The sequence below is a fragment of the Bacillus rossius genome, assembly GCF_032445375.1.
Source record: "Bacillus rossius redtenbacheri isolate Brsri chromosome 4 unlocalized genomic scaffold, Brsri_v3 Brsri_v3_scf4_1, whole genome shotgun sequence".
Classification (NCBI taxonomy): domain Eukaryota; kingdom Metazoa; phylum Arthropoda; class Insecta; order Phasmatodea; family Bacillidae; genus Bacillus; species Bacillus rossius.
The window spans coordinates 14,434,562-14,455,576 of record NW_026962010.1 but is presented as its reverse complement, the minus strand read 5'-3'; the positions used below and the strand labels follow the sequence as shown (position 1 = coordinate 14,455,576).

Below are 21,015 nucleotides of genomic sequence, written 5' to 3'. Positions count from 1 at the left end.
ATATAAAGAAAACTTTTATTACGTATACGTTGACAAAAATATATATGAAAAAAGACTTTTAGGGGTAGTTCTCGAGAAAAACGCCAATAAAATTATAAAGTGAAACAATAGAGGCTATGGTATAGACTACACGTCTTATGTTTAAAATTAATTAAAGCTAACAATAATTTAAACAACCTGTTCATATAACAAAATACAATGAGTCTTTAAATATATCTGCAGACAAAATCTAAATCCACATTTTAAACGCGATTTCGTATCCACATTATATATCTTACATGAGCAAGCTTTATACATAGCAAAAAATATTTATAGTAGCTGCCATAGGTAAAGCTTTTTTCTAAAAGAAACCTCATTGTGAAATTGTAACACCTGTCATTGGAAGACATATCTTATTAAAGCATACCACCACAGCTAACAAAAGCAGGATATCAGCATTTAATTGAACACGTGATTTATTTTAACAAAAATGGTGAACGATATAAGCAAGTCTTGAAATGAGAGAAGAAATGAGAACTATGAAAATTTAATTTAACATTCACATATGCCAGGACAATATTTACTGTTATGTCGAGCGATCGAACCGTACGAACGATCCCCTCGCCATAACCGACTGAATTTCAGCAACAGAAACACCTTTGCAGGGCGCCATCTTTTCCACCAAGGCTCTGCAGGGAAAAGCAATTTTCTGATAAGGTTTTCCATTAGCATGTTAGGATAGCGGGGTCGGAAGGTCGCTAGAATTTCCCTTCAAGTTCAGAAAAGAGACGTTAGCATCAAGGTGTTATTACTAGCCCAGGGAGGGAGGTAGGTAGGTGGTCGAAGAAGGGCAGAGGGAGTGGTTCGAGGGCCACCCTTCCGCACCCTTTTCGAGGCGCCATTACTCGGCAGAATCTGTTCTGGAAAGGCAACAAGCAGCCGAAGGAGGGCTGCGCGCGTTCTTATTACGATAATCATCGTCGCCGTGAGGCACGGCGTGGGGGGGGGGGGGAGGTGGAAGGGGGTGTTGTGACGTCGAAGCAGGTGGAGGGTGAGGCGAGGGTGCGCGCCTGGAATCTTCTTGAGAAACTCAAGCCGGCGCACGGGCCCGGGCGATGGGGGGAAGGGGGGGGTCCACGAGGCGGGGTCGCAGGCGCCCTTGTTAGGGGTAACGAGCCGGCAAGAGAGCGTCCCTGAAGGTGGCTCGCGGCGATGAGGTATCTTCTCCCCCGAGGCCGGGGCTGCGGTCAGGGCGCTCCGGCGAAAGAGAAACTCCTCCCCCCCCACCCCTCTCTAAGATTCCTGAGACGTGCCAGCGGAGCGGAGCTGAGGCGATCCCAGGAGCTCGGGCCACCGCGTGGCCGCCGGGCCGTCGTGCGAGGAGCTCGCATCAGACACGGCTCCCTGCGCGCGTCCGCAGCGCTCGCGACCGGAACCACGTGTGCCTGCGTGTTCACTCTCTGGAGCCCGATGGTCGCGATGGGGCAGCTGCCGGGATTAGCGAGCTGTGACATCTTGATACGTGCGTAGGACCATGCATATTTCGCGAAAAAGATTTCGAGACTAGCCATAAGTAGGGACCGGAAAAATTCGCGGGTTCAATGACCTGCAGGATGAACTCCATAGTTCTGCGTACTACTCGGTCAAATGTCACCCACTCATTGGCTGCTGTCTTGTGAGACGTCCCAGCGTAGGAGACTGTGATTCGATAAAGCTTTGGTTGGGTGTTTCTCATTGGACCAGAGTCATCCAGGTGAGTTATCAGCCAATAGCAGAGGTAGCAATGAGGTATAACTATTTGTATTTTGGCCTATCGCGAAATAAATTAGGGAATTTTTCCGGTCTCTAGCCATAGATTAAAACACTGTAGCACCGTCTGTGCTTCGTGATTGGGTGAATTTTTTTTTCAGGTGCATGTCGATTAATACAACACAAATCAGAGTGATTCAATGTGAAAGCAAACGCATCATGAGTGGCTCGGTCACATATGTAAGGCAAGACTTCTCTCGCAGACAGCCGCCAATCGCAAGGAAGAAAGAAACCTTGTTGCAGTCTAATAGGCGTTCAGATTTATTTGCGAAAATTGCCTGCCGCTATATATGCATATTCTTTGTTTTACGTTCTTAAAACTTAATTTACTGTTCAATAAAATTGTTTGACACGTAATAATGTACCTACTTTAATTACTTTATTGAGTCTGATTCATAACTTATTTAATTAATATGGTACTAGACATGATTTCAGTATAAAAAGAAGCTGGTAATTATAGTGTTTTAATATCTTCAGCGTACAAGAACGTGCAAATAGGTATGAAATTACAGAAATCATTAAACAATTATTAATGGCCTGAGTGAGCAATGTACAATATAGGCCGTCGTTCAGGTAAATGGGTATTTTAAGCAGTTTATTCGTCATTATTATGAATCAAGAATGGCTGTTCCTAAAATAAAAATAATTTCCGAATTTGACTAAAAATTAATTCCACTAAGTTCACAAAAAATAATTATTGTATTTTTGTATACACCTCTCATTGAAAGAATTTCTAAAGAAAACTGGTTAAACTTGTGTTGTGAACTACGTATTAAATTATATGGTATGTAACATCAAGAAAAAAAAATCTTAAAAATTACCATTAAATTTTTTACTAAGCACATAGTAAAAAATTCCCATTAAATTTTTTACTGAGTACATAGTAAACAATATTGAATTTTCTACTAAACACGGAATTCCTTAGATATTTTCGATAAAAATGCTTGGGAACATTTTTAATGTCTGTTTAAATACCTTAATGAGAAAATAATGAAACAGTAAATATAATGAATCAGGTTTAATATGAGAGAAATATTTTGTGACAAGAATAAAAAGCAACAAAGGTAGATTATCATTTAAATTCCGTAGTTCTTGTTATTTTACATAAAAAAAGATTATATATGTTAATACTGTAAGTGACACGCAAGGGGGCATTTCCTCCAAAAATGAGCAAAATTTATAAGTCAAAAATATTTTTAAACAGTGTATATCGTTACTCAAACAAAAATTTGAAAATCAAAATATGCAAACATTTTATCAGGTGTATAATGTTATCGAAAGGTTAAGAAGGATCCGAATGATTTGTTCACGTGAGCAAAAACTTTTTTTTTATCTTAGTTGATATAAGTAATGTTACTTTAGAGGAATATGAACAAAAACTGTTTTTTAACATCCATTGTTTTTTTTGCTTCATTGAACAAAATATTTTACATTACATTGGTTTTTATTTGTATATTATTTATTTACTACTTAATTTTAAAATGCAAAGACGTAAAATTAAAAAAAAAATGTTCCAGGTTTGGTATTCATTACCTGTTAGGAATGATTTTACAAAACGTTTATTTTTCATTGGTAAATTTCTAATGATCGCTTTATAGCTATTTGGTACGATCGCGTATACAAATCATCGTATTCATCCTCCTTGACATGATCGAGTGCGCGCGTCTCGTGCAGAGTACGTAAGTACTTGGTTCATTTCCAGTGGTACACACGCATCGCGCGGGTTCCTGACACGTCACGTATGATGCTCGGAGTAGTTTAGTAATGAGCATGATTCAAAGATGGGCCCAGCTTGCAAGACATGATCTTTGCCAATCTTCTGGCTGACATGCTTCAACCAATCGTGTGACATATGCCTTGGTAGTGTAACGCCCCTCGTGCCCTTGATTTGTAGTGTCATAACACCTCTTAAAAGTCTTAGGAAAAAGCTGAGCAACAAGCTACAAAATTGACATAAAATTCGAACATCACCAGAGGTGGCACGAAGCGGGGAACAAAACAATTTAGAAACTCCCTACACACAATCCATTTGGGAGTTAGTGGATCGGTAGATATATATAGGTACTCAATTAAATAAAAAGAACAAAATAAGTCATATGATCTATAGGCTTCCTGGTTTATTTATATTATTATTCTTTTGTGTAGTGCATAACCTTTCTTTAAATAGATTTAACCAGAAAAGATCAAGGCAGATTAACCATCTATCAACAAATTAGCATCTTAACATCTTAGCAATCATTAATGAAGAAAACATGAACACAATTTATAGTGCAAGCGAGTCCGGACCGCGAAAATTTAACAAGGTTCTAGCCATAGTGAAATGTTTACAAAAATAGTTAGAATATATTGCCTTGGTTTTCAATCTTTTGCAAAAAAATTACAATATCACCATGTCCAAAAAGGGTTGATTCTTCTTGAGTCACAATTACTGAAGATATAATGTTGCATCGTTAACAAAAACTTCTCCCCTGTCCACTGGCACACCAAGATTTATGAAATTTTGTCGTTCAGAACTCACGACCAGGTAAAATTCGGCGGGAAGAGCAGAATAAATTTGGTTGGGGTTCACTCAATTGACTTTCAATCACGACCATTTGTGCAGGGGTGACTCTCGGATGACGGGGGTGTTTCTTCAATCGGTAGGTATCTCTTGCACCCTGCCTGCAACAAGGTCCAATATCGACAGAGATTAGACCAAGTAGCAGACAGACCATCAATCGGGCAAAAGCCCGCTAAAAGGGAGCGAATTGGGGGAAATATTGAAAGCAAAAGACTCACCGAAGCAGGGTGATGACAGATGATTCCATTCATGTTGCGCGATCGCCAGTTAGGACGCGCGACACGTAGATGTCGCGGAAGCCCAGAGAAAAGAATTTTAAAAAAATACTAAAACTTAGCTATTCGGGTTGGCTGACTAACTAACAGAAGACAAAGAAAAGTTTAGGGAAAAATTCCCTCGGCCGAGATGATTACATCCTATAGCGCAGGAGAAGGCAGATCTGCACGCGATTTATTAGTCGAGAAGCAGTTCGACTGAGATGCCGATGTAGTCAGCCCAACAGCCCGCACATTAATCCATAATGGCGGCTAGATCGTCTAAAAAAAGGATGCTGGGACCCGGTAGGTTGAAAAGGGGGGGGGGGGGGGGGGATGTGGCTCAGCGCCGAAAGGAGCCGAAGACGTCCGAGGCAAGGTAAAACGAAGGTCTGTAGCTTGGTAAAGACCTCTATAGCCGTCGAGCGCCGCGCGCTCTATGAAGGCGCAGTCGAACTAAGTTTAACTTCGACTCGCAAATTTCGCGCTAGGTTACTTGCAACCAGCATGGGGCTAAAGGAGGGGGGGGGGGGAACAAGACTGCGCTCTGGCGGCCAAAGAAGAGAGAGAGGGAGAGGCTTAAGGACACGACCACTAGAGTGCGCCGAAAACCAGGGAAAGAGAACTAGGATAAAAAAAGGTTTGATATGAGTGTACAGAAGTCTGACAAAAATTAAATAAGAATAAAAATGCAAAAAATTTAAAAATGAAATTTTAGCTTAAAAATTAAAATCTGTGCCAATCATACCAATAAACGGCACAGTAGGTCACACATGGCGGGCGGTATGTCTCGGTTGAATGTCGGCAAGTCAACCAAGCGGCGATCACTGGTGGCATACCGTCGGGGCGGCGGGGCGGCGGTATGCCTAGGCCTCCGCGGGTTTCAGGTGCCATGATGAGTGCTCGTGGCAGACGCAGCCCTGCTTGGTCCCTTGGGTAGGCCCTCACTCGCTCATAGTATTTGATGAGCAGGTCATACAGGATACGTGCTGTTTGTGGACTCATCCCTCGGCGCTGCAGAAGCATGATGCTCTGGTTGGCTGCATCGATTATCCCAACGCAATCCAGGTCCCTCTGTAACATTTTAAATAATAACGATGATATAGGGAAAATAAATGTTTATTTTGAATGTTTTAAAATGTTTGTGCTTGTTTCACATTACATTTACACACGCTGTTTACATCCGTGTTCTCTAATATATGATTTTTTTTCAGGACTGGACGCTGCAAATAAAATTCGTTCAACACAGGGACGCGGGGCTGTACGAATGCCAAGTGTCCTCCCACCCGCCGATGAGTATATTTATAGAGCTTAAAGTGGTTGGTGAGTACCTTGATCAGTTATCGCGTAGAGATAAGTACTGGCAAATGTTTCCGCATGTTTACAAAGTTCAGACAAAGTTCAAACAACCATTACTTTTACGAATTTGCCACTGACCAAAACCAATTAAAAAATTCTTTCAGTTATAAATTTGTATTTTGTAATATATGGCCACCACGCAGTATAACTGTACAAAAATTATAGTGATTTTTTTTGTGGAAATTATGCTGTATGTTTAGGGCTTAGAATTTTACGGCAGGGAAATTAAAAACCGTATTAATAATTTTATTTCTCTTAGGTAAAATTTTAATTTTGTTGTCCCAAGTACATTTTCTTTGTATATTTAAGTGTCAAACAAAACATATCAGTTTGGTATATATTTTTACATCAATATAATTGTGATTACATTAATTCTAACAAATATATTAAAATAAATATAAGTAAATAATTAAGCGGAATAATGATAACATTTCAAGAGTATTTGTTGTACGCCTGTATTTTTTTTACGACGTAAGAAGAGATCTTCTACCAGTACTTAAATATCCAAACTTAGTAGAATGACAAAGTCGTTTAAATATGTTTAGTTCTAGGAAGAAATTTATAAACGAGAAGACGATTAAGTTTACCTGATGTACTAGATATCGACTTGTGTAACATAGAACTGATGTAACAACAATTAAAATATATATACGAATTGTTATAATAAGAGTAAGAAAATTAATTAAATACACACTAAAATGTTGTAAAGCGCTATCAAACAAGTTAAAAGTATTCTGTAGGTATTTCAGATATAACACTGTGAACTATATGCGTTGCCCGAAGAAAGAAACAATTTTCTTTATAAGGAAGGAAAAAAAAAATTTCTTAAAGAAAATATTACAAGAAAAAAATCAATCAAATTTTTTTTTTAAATAAAAAATACTCGCATTTAACTGGTAACAAAAACGAAAAAATTAAATTCTTTTTAGGAGCAACTTATGAATCTAAAAGAATTTCGGTTTACAGGTTTAAATAAAGGATAAAAAATTTCACTTATAATGGCATGACACACAGTTTATAACTTTAAAAGTCAAATATTTTTCTGAGTAAATTATAATTAAATGTGTAAGGGTGTTAGAATTATTATTTTGGTAATGTATTATATGTGTTACTACTACATTTTCTCACTACGTTATCTTTTAAGAGTCTCATAATTGCACTTACTTGTTTAAATACTTTTTAAATGACCAGTACCCTGATAAATTTAAAAAATCGCAAAAAAAAATTATGTCATAAAAACAGGTTTAATATTGGTTAATGACAAAATTCGTAACTTAACATTAAAAAGATATTAAGATTGGCCTTGAGTCCATGATTTATTTGTCCCGTAATAAATAGTTCCTATAAAAAACCTTTTTCAATTCAATAGTGAAGTACATTTGTAAGAAAACTAATTAAAGACACCTTCCAGGGGTGTAAAAAAAATCTTTATTTTGGGAACTCACCATGGAAGTTTTTTTTTTTTTTGCGATTCTTAACCCATAACTGGTAAGGATTATAAAAAGTCTCTCATGGATAATAATTTATTGAGGTAGCTCAAAAACACTCCATTGTATTCAGTTAAATCAAGTCAACTCATTGAAACACATTGCAACTCAGAGGTCTCGAATCGATAGCTCACTGATTTGTCAGATCGTATTCGCGGGGCGCCGAGTTTGGGATTTCATAAAGCACATGTCCGCGCATAATAAAAACAATTGACACAATATTTTCAATGCTATTATAACGTAAATTTTTCACGGTCCTACACAATTTATCGTTTGCAGTGGTGAAATTCATTTCTCAAGTGGTTCTCTATCAATATTCTTTAACATAATTATTACACAATAATAAGAAAATGTGTAAAGTTGTGCATACGATTTTGGTCAGCCAACACAAGTCCGGAGAATTCCAAATCACACGTTTGAGGAAGAGTTTTAAAGAGTATTTCATTGTTTTAGAACCGTCTTGTCAAGCTTTCGCCCCAAGTACAGTGAAGCCACACGGAAGCAGTCGCTCTCACTTAGCTGGACGCAACCAGTTCCTTAAATACAGTACAGCATCCCAGCTGCGCAAATACTAGCGTTCGATCCCAACACTGTACGATATTCCTTGTGAATAATCCTGTCAAAATCACGTTTAAAAACTGTGGAGTTAGTTGATTTCTTTCGGTTATAAAATATGTATGAGTATTTCGTCGCTTCGGTCTGAGTTCCAAAGTGGGTAGCGATTTTATTAGTGTTCTTTGGTATTTCCGGGGAATCTAGTCAGAGTGAGGAGCTGGAGTCGGTCCGCCAACTTGGATTATGACGTCACGGCGGCCATCTTGCATGACCAAGACTCAGTCCACGGAAAAACCTTAGCACACTACTAATTTATTTAGAGAACAGCTCTTTGAGCGAACCATTACTTAAAAGAGAACATTTTCTCGGGCAGCGAACAGCGTGGACTTGCATTCGCGAGAACCCAGATTCGAATCCAGCTTCATCCTTTCTCATCTCTATCTTAAATTATTTCTCCAAATCACTCCTGTCAAATGCTGTGATGAATATTTTCCCCTTACGTTTGTGTTTAGTGTAGGAAATGTATGTATTTACAACTACATGTAAACATTATTTTGAAGGAACTGGAACCAACAGATGCCATATTAGTTGGAACAATTTGTGTGGAAAAATAGTTTTATTTGATACTGAAAAATTTATTTGTTTTATATATATGTAATATTATAAACTACTTAGACCCGTTCTACATCGTTACGGAAGCGAGGACTAATCTCACGGAACGGAGCGTCTACTATGGTATGCATGCGTACGTGATCCCTTTCGGATAATCTCGGAAATGCCGAGCACTTCCGTTTACAATTCTCCGTATTACCAATAAAATCAGAGCATTTGGCCACAGTGTGTAACCATGTTTGTTTACGTTTAAAAGACGTTAAATTTTGTATCAATAATTAGAATATCCAATTTTTTATTGTTGATTTGTGGAATATTTTTATTGTATGTGTAATTTCCGACCGTATTTTTTCCACGCAGCACAAAAGTTTCTTTAATTTATTTTTTTAATTTTTAATTTCTTTTTGCATTTCCGTGCGTTGTGTAAGCGGCAGACGGAAAGAGTAACGAAACTATTCGGTTCGGTTCATCTTTTTTGTTTCCGCATCAGTGTTGTGAAACGGGCCATAGTACAGTAATATTAGTGTAATTTCCAGAAACAATTGCAATTTCAAACTTCTATAACGTCACAGGGGAAACAACGTATTTGTAGCAGCAAGTCACAATTGACAGTTAACTTTAGGCATTCCACTAAGTTGTATATGTTACGGGTAGTTTTAGAAGAAGTAAACATATATTAACCCAGGTTAACTTAGCATTATACAAAATTGTTGGGAGAACTCCGGATATTCACTAAAATAAATTTGAATTGGTCGTTCACCCGACTAAAACTATGTCTAAACAACGCTGACTAGGTAATGTTAGGAAAGCCAAATAATATTAATATATATAACTCAAAGGTGACTGACTGACTGACTTAGTGATCTATCAACGCACAGCCCAAACCACTGGACGGATCGGGCTGAAATTTGGCATGCAGGTAGATGTTATGACGTAGGCATCCGCTAAGAAAGGATTTTGATTAATTCTATCCCCAAGGGGATATTTATATATATATATAAGCGAAATACCACTCACTGACTCACTCATCACGAGATCTCTAAAACTATACACCCGATTGACTTGAAATTTAGCATAGTTACTCATTTTGTGATGTAGACGCTCACTAAGAACGGATTATGTGGAAATCCGATCCCAAGGGGAGTTTCGGGGGCGTAATATTTAAAAATTTCCAGTTTTTGGTAGGAAATCACCATGGCAACGGCTGTTGCTTTGTTGATGCTTCATTCGTCTCTATGGCAACGACTATTTTATTGTTAGTGCAGTCCTCATCACCGTTTAAATATTGCGGGTACTTTAAATATCAACAATTGCCCTTTATTTCGATTATATATATTTTACAGACTTGAAACTTCACAGTAATGTTCCTTATATTACGCAGGATGACATTTTCCGAAAATTAGATCCCATGTGTGGTTAAAACCAGGCAACAGTGGGTACTTTGTCTGCATGAGAACAGGATTTTGCATTGTTCATGCCTTCTGCGTCTCCATGGCAACGGGCATCGCGCGGCAGTGGCGTACCCACAAGGAGGGGCATGTATAATAAGCGGCGCAAGAGTGATCTGCCTGTAGACTGCCTTAGCGAAGTACGGGTACATCAGTTGTACGTTGCGTGCACGAGTCGGGAAACCATCGGTGCTATTCATTTTCTCTCCGGTACATTATACAGCATTGTAATAAATTTTCAGTGAATTTTTTTTTATTTACCATTACTGTAAATGGGAGATGTGGCTTAATTTTTTTCCATTAGTATAGCCGCGCGAAGCCGGGTTGGGCAGCTAGTAATAACTAAAGTTTAATTGAATTAATTTATCGAACGATAAAACATTGATACCTTAACTAAACATACCTATTTCAAGTATTTTGAATGTGACAATTCGTAATAAAATGTAATAAAATTTTTAACTATGACAACAGTTCACAAAATGGCTAGTTCACAAAATGAAGAAAGAGGATCAATCAGTTTTTTGACGCCCCTCACTGAACACAAATAAATCGCTTCAATTGCCGGTATTGCAAAGTAGTCTTCGATTTGGCTTCTTTTGCATATTTAACAGAGCTGATTAATTGCAAAAAAAAAAATTAGTTGTAAAAGTAAAAGCAATACGATCCCTTTACAGACAATAACTTTTGAAACTTTTTATAAAAACGCTCACGAACACCGTACATGCACTTTGTTCGGCCGCCATTCTGTCCCTGAGCATCGGCGCCAGCGCGTTTTGTGTCACGTGCTCGAAAATGACGCCACACCTTAGCCCGTCAGCATTGGCAATACCTAGGTGTACACGGGTAAACACCAAATTCAATTTTATTTTTAGAGGTTATACGGAATTTACCCAACAATCGTGGATAATGATAAGTTAACCTGGGTAAACTTAAGTTTATATCTTGCTCTAGAACTACCCGTAACATAAACAGTGAATATTTTTGAAAATTAAAGGTATTCTAGTTGTGATGGGCTGAAAGCTGTTGAAACCAAGATGGCGTCTTTAGGTGGTTATCTGTGTGGGTTGTGAGATATGAGATGTAGAACTGCGACTTTTATAATCTGTGGGCCCATAACTAATAGCAAAAAAAAACTGCTAGTTTTTTAGTGATGACTTAACTTCTTGACGACTAATATAATATCTAAGTAGAAGACTAATTAACTGTGCAAAAAAAGAACAGTCGGTACTGTTCTGTAATAAAAAAAAAGCGTGTTCTATATAAATGAATAGGAGATGAAGAATGTCTGGTATGCTACAGCCAAAATGTGTGGCTATTTGGATAAAGTGATAAATTTAATATTTAACTTTGATGTGAACTACGGTGACTAATGCGAATAGGACTAGAAATAGACAGATTGATCTAATTGATATAATGTTCAACAAACTCTGCTTATTAATACTTATTTCAATTGTTTAACATAACATCCAGTATTAGAAATTTGTAATATAACTTTTATGCTAGTAAATGTATGTATTGAAAATATATTAGAAATAGAGTATGTAATCATATAGGTACATGTATTTCATGAAAATTGTAACCATGTCACCTAGCCCTATATTCAGAGAGCCACTGCTCATCAACTGAGTTTATTGGGTGCTAAGAAAATAAATAAAAAAATATTTTTTAGTGTATTTTGTTTGCCTGATAATAGCTGACGCATTTGCAATGTGGCTATGCTAGCAATGCAAGGGCGTCGCCAGCCGATGGCCAGTTCATGGCCTGGGGGGGGGGGGGGGGAGGGAGGGCAAGTTGTGGGAAAAGCAGGGGCGCAAAAACTAAATTTTCAAAAGGGGGGGGGGGGGGCAATATACCTTTTTATATAGAATCATCGATCCCCCTTTTGAAGCGGGTGGTCCGGGGAAATTTGTATTTCAAGGTGGAAAATGGTGCTTTTTAAGCAGTTTTATTATTTAAAAATTGATTACACAGCTAGTGGAAATAACATATCCGACTTGTACAGCACTTTCTTTGCCCCCGTTTCAGAGGGGGGGGGGGGGTGGTGGTGGGGGGGGAAGCAAAATACCCTCCCCCCCCTGTTGTTGCGCCCCCGGGAAAAAGTGTGTATTTTTTGCATTTGGGCTACATTATTTCATACCTCTAAGGCTCTAGGGGGGGGGGTAGGGGGTGGTGGCAATGTGTTGCGGGAGCCGCCACCTAGCGGTCGGGCCCGTGTGCGCAGAGGCGCGCGCGGAGATCTCCGGCCCGCCGGAGAAGTTCCTGAAGCTGGGCAGCGCGCTGCGCCTGGTGTGCGCGCTGCGCCAGAGCACCGAGCCGCCCGTCTACGTGTTCTGGTACCACAACAACCGCATGATCAACTACGACGCGGACCGCGGCGTGAACGTGAGCGCCGACCGGCCCGCCAAGACCTCCACGCTGCTGATCGGCAGCGCGGCGCGCGACCACTCGGGCAACTACAGCTGCGTGCCCAACAACGCGCAGCCCGCCAGCACCTACGTGCACATCCTCAACGGTGAGTAGCGCCCTTGCTTGTAGCTGGCTCAGGGTCGTCAAGGGCGTGTCAAGGCCACTGCAGTCCAATCATCAGAGACCCGTGAATTTCGCGGATTCAATGACCTCCAGGATGGACTCAAATATCCTCTACACACTCGGGCAAATTCCAACTGTTCTTCGGCTGTTGACGTGTGAGTCGTCTCGACTGGTTTGCCTGTGATTCGACATTTCTATGAGTGAGGGTCTCTAATTGGTAGGGGCAGGAACTTTTCGCGAAAAGATCTGAACACTTATTAGACTGCAACAAGGTATACCCGCTCCTGTGGTTTCTTCCTTGTGATTGGCGGCCGTCTGTGAGAGAAGTCGTTGCCTTGTTTCAACGAGCCACTCAGGACGCGTTTACTTCCGCACTGAATCGCTGTGATTGGTGTTGTTACAATTGACGTGTACCTGGGAGAAACTCACCCAATCACGAAACACAGACGGTGCTACAGTGTTTTAACTTTCATCGAGTCTCGAAATCTTTTCGCGAAATCTTCATGCCCCTACTAATTGGCCCTCAGTCCTCCAGATTAACAGAGAACCAATGACAGAAGCAGCACTAAGGTATAATTGTTTGAATTTTAGCATAACACGAAATGAATCCGCGAAATTCACGGGTCTCTACCAATAATCAACGTGAAGCTGATATACACGTGCTTCAGTGAATCCGGGAAAGTATCGTTGTTATACGTATCTCTAGGGGTAGGCATTTTTCGCGAAAAGATCTGAACACCTATTTGACTGCAAAAATGGTATATCCGCTCCTGTGGATTCTTCATTTTGATTGGTGGCCTTCTGCGAGAGAAGTCGTTGCCTTATTTGACCGAGCCACTCAGGACGCGTTTACTTCCGCACTGAATCACTGTGATTGGTGTTGTTACAATCGATATGTAGGTACCTGAGAGAAACTCTCCCAATCACGAAACACAGACGATGCTACAATGTGTTAACTTCCATCTAGTCCCGAAATATTTTCGCGAAATCTGCATCCCCCATGTATCTCGAATGTATAGATAGAGACTGGAAAAATTCGCTAATTCATTTCGCGATAGGCTAAAATACAAATAGTTATGCCTCAGTGCTGCCTCTGCTATTGGCTCACAACTCACCCGGATGACGCTGGGCCAATGAGAAACACCCAACCTAAGGCTTAATCGAATCACAGGCTGCTACGCTGGGACGTCTCACAAGACAGCAGCCAATGAGTGGGTGACATTTGACCGAGTGTACGTAGAACTATGGTGTTCATCCTGCTGGTCATTGAACCCGCGAATTTTTCCGGTCCTTTTTTTTAGACAGCCGCAACATCTCGGTGTTTACACGGAATTTTAAGAAGATTAAAAAAACGCGATTATATAAAAAATATTTTATTCTTGAATTCAACTTAAAGTATAAAAAATAAAGGCTTTTTTAAGGAAAAATGTTATTCATTAGTAGAGACCTGAAAAATTCGCGGGTTCATTTCATGTTATGCTAAAATTCAAATAATTATACCTTAGTGCTGCTTCTGCCATTGGTACACTGTTAATCTGGAGGACTGAGGGCCAATTAGATACCCTCACTCATTGAAGTGTCGAATAACAGGCCACCCAGTGGAGACGAGTCACAAGTCAGCAGCCAATGAACAGTTTGCATTTGCCTGAGTGTGTAGAGGATATTGGAGTCTATCCTGGAGGTCATTGAACCCACGTATTTTTCCGGTCTCTATTCATTAGTAGAGATCGACTGATAAAAACAAAAAAAATATTAATTATTTTAATTAATTAAAAATTAAAATAAAAAAGCACCTGGGCGAGTGCGGTGCGATGGTAGGGGAGCTAGTGCCCAGGTTGTGGACATACGTTGTTATTGAGCCGTTTGAAGTTGTTAGGTTATTTTTTTGTATTGTGCTGTGGCAGCTCAGTGAGTTGTAGAGCCGTATAATCCTATAAATTGAGCCGCATGCCACTCGCGAGCCACGATCTGCCGACCCCTGAGCTGGGGACACGGAAATTTGCCGAATTTTTTTTGGTGTCAGTCAGTCTAAAATTCAAAGACTTATGTTTCATCCACTAAAGTTTGCTTTTACATTGGCTAATTTCCCAGCGTTAAACAATTTTTGTTTTAAATTTTAATTTTCGTTTAATGTCTCCAAATGATTGTCTTACTTCCCTCCTAGCCAGGCTTCGTGGGCTCACGGTCGTGGAGGGGGTAGGTCCAATTAACTTCGAACCAATCACGAACACAATGCACGTGTATGAAGGTTTGCATTCTAGCTTGCGGACAAATTAATCCACGAAATTTCCTTTTTCAATAACGGCTGTTTGTTAAAACATCACAATACGAACAAATTATATCAGGTCTTGTAAATATATATTGTTTGTATTTAACTTACAATTATAATTCGTTGTTATATCACAAATTGTTATGTCCAGGATCTTTTGACGTTCTAAATTAAAACAATAAGTATCGTGTACCGCAGAATCAATGTATTCAGGATCATGCCCTCAGGATCTAGGGACCCACTCGGATACGTGATACGAAACTTTTACACACACCAGAATGATACATATGCAAACACACAGAAAACAAGATATAATCAATTAATGTAAAAAAGTTTAAATTGAATTACACAGAACAATCCGTGAAGGGATTAATCAAAAAGTTTTTCCATCTCAGGCGGACACAGTTGGCCCTCTAAGACGAGACAGTAACATCTGCTGTAATAATGTTTTTTTAATAATTCTTTTCACGAATTTTTTCCGTTCTTTGATCTCCTGATTTTGGCCTCTTTTCTGAATGTTTGCATATTTATATTTCTTGTCTATTATAGAGGTTACTTATGACATACAGTGTAATCAGAAATCTTAAATCAATCTCCTTCCTTGCAAGAACCATTTATAGAACATACATGGAGGATTCCCATGATCTTACAAATATTGTTGAACATCAAACTGAAATAATCATGCAAAATTATAGATATTTTATAATTTGTTAATTTATATGAAAGCAACATTATCACTACAAAAAACGTTGGAAGAAATAATGGGTTTGGAATCTTACCAGGGAATTTCTGATTTGTTTTGTCTCAGTAACGACATAATTTAAAGTTATTTTTAACCAGTTCCCTTAATATCTTTCCAGTATTAACTGCGGACCTTATTAGAGTAATAAAAGAATATTTGAAAACTCTATTATTTATTTCATGATTTAAAAATTTAATGATTCTGTAAAATATCAATCAATATTAAAATAATGCACCAATTTTCGTTAAGAGTGGCAATTCTATTTAAAATTGTTTCCAAAAACTTATTTCATACAATCTAATAAGTCAAGACTTTACTCGCACAAGCTCGTGGTATTTTTTTTAGCACTGTAAGGAAAGTTTGTATGTAATTACTTTTACTTTCAATAAAACAAATATACACAAGTTATTAGGTACAAAAAATTGGTTTCGTAACAAAACAAAAACTTCAATAATTATAATATTAAATTGCTTTGTGTAAGCATAATTAATTTTTAGAATTTATTGAGTACCAGATATTATTTTCAATTTTAGTGTATTCAAAGATTTATTTCTGGCCGCAGACTAAACGAATTTGTAAGTAAAAAAAAAGTTTATTTGAATTCAGTATTCCTCCTTTTCACAAGAAACAAAAAATAAATATATATTGCCACTTGCATGTAAGTTATTTAACAAATAGTTATAAATATTTTATTTTAATAACTGCCAATATTGATGTTGGTTATTGAAGCTTTCAGTTTGTCGTATATATAAAAGTACGAAATAACCATGGAATATAAAAAAAATATGATTTTGAGATGTTCCATGTAAGAGCTGCAGGCCATCTTTCTTCAATCTTAAAGGTGCAGATGGTCTCAGTGAAAGCTTGTAGGCCTACCTTGTTGCTTAGCACTCCGGTAAGAGGTCCCGTGGACCCTCCCCTATCCGTGGCTTTCAAAGGCCACGCAGGTCGTTGGAAATCACTGCGTTAGAGGAAATCTGCACTTAAATTGTTTTGCAATGTCACGTGTCTTCGAATCAGGGACGGCACCGGAGCAAGGCAAGCCCCGCGCCGTTGCTAATAATTTTTATTTATTTTTGTTGGTCTGACGTTCTGTTTAAAATTTAAACATTAATGGGAAAATGAAGATGAGATTTTTACTATCTTATAACCAAATGTGCTGGTCAATTTCCTATTTTAATTCATGATTTAGTATTATAAACTTTCAAAAGTTTTACTACCATATATATGTGATTATACAGGAAATTATATCTTAAGCAATTTTTTCAACTGACCCGAGTATAATACATCAGAAAATAATATCAAAATATATTCATCATAAACCATCATTTAAATTTATAAGTTTCATGCTAGAGTGAAAACGTTTAAAATAGTAAATTTTTTCAGTTTTCCTGCTGAAGGCGTCGAAAAATGTAAATAGCCCAAGGCAAAGTCTACGGCCACTACTTCTTGACTTATAACATTTAAGAGGTTGTCTCGCAGCAGCATGTTTCAGGCCCCAGCTCACATATGCTGACGGTCCTTCACAACTGAACACATACCAAACTCTTTGAGATCAACTGAGCTTTCTTATCATGCCACTTCATCCAATATGAAATCATAAATCACTAATTACAATGTTTTTACTACAAAATTCCAGTGATCCGCAGTTTTTTAATGTTCAAATGATAGTTTAAATTTTTTAGCGGTGAGGATAAAAGACACTGAGGCATTATTTATTATAAAACAAACAGTTATTTACAATACAAACGGTATTACAAGTAGTAAAAATTAATTTATTTTATTAACAAACTGATGAGAAAATACATTTACAATTTAATTTTAATTTTTCTCCCACATTAAACTGTCCTTAAACTTTACATCAATCTTCATATCTTATGCTTTGGAACCTCAGACAGCCTTTGCCTAAAAGCCTTCGTGTGATCGAATATCGACTGTATCGCACATTTGATTGGCACGTGTAATGAAACCTTAAGCATCGTTTCATTTAAGCCTACATGTAACTACAAAGACACAAAAAAAATTGTTTAATTAGTCATAAGAAATTTCACCGCTACTGTCTAACACTTCGCATTCTGTCAATGATTTATTCTGTCAACTCTTAGGGGCCAGTTAAATTGGACAAAATTCTGAAGTTCGTTACCCAGTGAGTGATGCACAACTTCAATATTAAATGCAACACCTTCTTTTCAACCTTAAATATGTACAATTATTGATTTGTTGTTTTTTACAAATTATGTTTAATATAAGTATCATATTACTTTTAATACCATATTCGATATTGATTATTGGTATTTATAATGTTTGATTGCAAATATTATTATTAATAATAGTGGTTTCATATTAAAAAATGTTAGGTGAAAATTGATTGAAGAAACAGAATAAAAGTTTTCCTCTGTTAAACACACATTTAAAAACATTAGCAGATAATTGATGCATTAATAGCTAAACTAACAATTTTATTGCACCACAAATAATGTGAACCGATAATTCAGTTCTTTTTTTGATCCTATTCTCTACCATCTATATAGTTATGTATTGCATGTGCCCCATGTTTTACGTTTCCAATCTTATAAGTATTTTTATAGCTATCATAAGTTACCAAGTATGAATTTTCACGATAATTTAGAAAACTTTAGAAATCTGTGTATGGTTTTATCCTTCATAAGGATTAGAGAAATTATATTATACTTTTTAGTCCGATATAAAAACATTGTACATTAAACTTTTTTATTTTATTATTATTTTCTGCTTTTTAGGGTTATGTGAGTGAAATTTTGGAATTGTTTTTAAGTACATACTTTTATGACGTCATTACAGTGATATGAGATAAATTTCAGATTTATTTCAGTATTTTTTTCTTCTGGTTGTATCTGAAATAGAAAAATTGTCGTATCTACTTACCAATGATACATGAAACTGTCAATTAATATTTTATAAATAAAATAACGAAGCAAGCGAAAATAGTTTTTTTATAAAACTTGTATTCAAATATTAAAACAGTCAATGCCAAATCCGTTTGTCAAAATTTTAAATATATGACTCTATTCATGATGCCTGAGGTCTTAATTGTCACATACGTTCCATTTCCTTCATTGCATTTTCATTGCACGGTGTCGTGCCTGTGAGTTTCGAGCAATCGAGCTCTACCCTTCTCAATCCATCCAATGATCTGACACGGCTTAACGCGACATATGCCTGTCCTTTAGCAAATAGTGCAGGTTCGAGTTATACAGCATGGTCCACTGTACATTTTTGCTTTTTATGAACTGTGAAGGCCCAGCATAGTATTAGTGGAAGTTATGTTCGCTTGGTTGTTCCATAGTTTCGAAGTGCTGAAAAATGTATTGATTTTGGCTTGATCAAATAAATTCCTTCTTTACCAAAGTCGATGTGAACAGATGGAATGTCAATATTGTAGATCTGATCACGGCAAAATAACGGCCAAAAAATAAAAATAAAATCAATACAAAAGCGAGTCAGAGCTACTTTGTATCGGGTAAAAATTAAAATGGTATAGTGAACGTAATTCCTCTTCTTCTTAATTTTTTTATTTCTGATATTTTGTTATTTTTTTTCGTCTTTTCGTTTTCTTCATCTTTATCTCCTCCTTTTCATTTTTCTTCTTTTTTCACATTTTCATGCATTGTCATCCACTTCTGAGCTATGGTCCAAATTTAAAGTATCTAGCTCATCGGGAAGTTAGTTTAAAATCAATTACAAAATTCCATCCGACAGACATACAACAGGCAAGTTCATAACATCATGGTTAAATCAGTTACAGTTAATTATTTTAACACAAAACATACCTCCTTCTCTTCCTGAATTAATATACGATTTTGGCACAATATCTTAAGGATGTTCTTTTTTAGTTTGTGAAAAATAATTTCTTTAAAAAACACTTTTATAATCGTCACTCTACATGTAGCTTTACGTTTGTTTGTCAACTCTCATTGGTTTGTTCCTCGTAAAAAAAATTCTACTTTTTATTTATTACTTCCATACTTTACAGAAAAAGTTAGAACCAGTTTATGATATCGATTTGTAAATTGGATTTGTAAAAAAAACATTACAATTTGAATAATTAAAAATTATTTGCTTCTTGCATTCTCTATCTGAAGCCATCATGCAAAAAAAAAATTTATATATAATAACACGTACTTTCAGTCTCTGAGTTCAGCAGAGTCATGACATTAACGTGCATTAATAGAGAAATTACCATATTTTGTAATTTTCAGAATAAAAGTAGTAACCGTAGAAAATTTCTGTATAGTTGCTCATCATTTACCTATTATTTTGAAATAAATTTAAATATATATTCAGTTTTAAACAAAATCAAGTGGTTTTTGACATCAAAAAACATTTACAGTTCATTTCGCAAGTCCTAAGTCAATTATGGGCACTTGTTCAGAGGACGATAATCAGTTTACTTTGGTTTTGGTCTTTTATCAGCTCACTCATTATGCACGCAAAGAAAACAATTACTGGTAAAAATAAAGTGGGTTCTTCGAGGGATGAAGAGGAAGTATCCGCTACCTGAAGACGAAGCGAAAACACGAGCGTGCAGCCTGAACGTACTCGAGCGCCGGACATAGCCGAGTGCCCCGATGCAACTCAATAATGCCCTTTTTTATTTAACGAGCCATTTCTATTAATTCCCACTAGCAATGAAATTACTACGCAAGTTCAATCATACTTAAATGTTTTCATAGAAGTGGTGATTTTTTCAATAATATATATTGCCAGCATGGCTGTTTATGTGGTTACGTACCATTTATGGAACTTATTTGAAAACAAACATTTTCAACTAAAAAAAGTTTAAACTGATATTAAGACTCTTTTTAATTGATAGTTTTTAATGTTTCACCCAAATTATATCGCGTATTGTTATGTGTTGCAATCACATTTATTTACCTTGGGACCAAGCAGAGAATATTGTACAAGCCGAGAATATTGGCCACAGTTTTTTTTGGGGATATTGCCTTTCGTTTTGAATCGAGCTGGTTTTTTTTAAATTAAATTAAAATCATGACTAGGGCAGTCATTGATTAAGCCACAGCGCTCATCTTCAGGACTGCAGTTGGCGTGCGAGGCATCAGGCACGCTTCATTATGCAACTCGCTGAGTGAGCCGCGTCAGTTTTCTCATTAATTAAACCAATTAGCGACGGCTTGCCTCGGCCTCCACGGACCACTTCATGAGGCATTCGATTACCGCCCCCCCCCCTTTCCAAACACTCCTCGAGGGAATAAATCCGTCAGCAAAACCCTCCAAACCCCACTAATAAGCAGAGACTTTATTCCTAGAAGCGTCGCTAATGTAGCAACACGAGGGCCTTCTCAGGCTGCTACACAATTGATAAGTTTAATTTTTTCCAAAATATTTAGAAATGTTCGATTTGCCGTAAATATA

General features: G+C 37.3%; 1 protein-coding gene across 1 annotated transcript in view; it reads left to right on the top strand.

Moving 5' to 3' along the window:
- The window catches only part of LOC134541724 (tyrosine-protein kinase-like otk), a 144,919-nt gene that overhangs the window by 82,845 nt on the left and 41,059 nt on the right, over window positions 1-21,015 (top strand). The window contains exons 4-5 of the mRNA XM_063385371.1: window positions 5,817-5,925; window positions 12,285-12,575. Of these exons, the coding sequence (XP_063241441.1) occupies window positions 5,817-5,925; window positions 12,285-12,575 (400 nt within the window). The remainder of the gene's footprint in view (window positions 1-5,816; window positions 5,926-12,284; window positions 12,576-21,015) is intronic.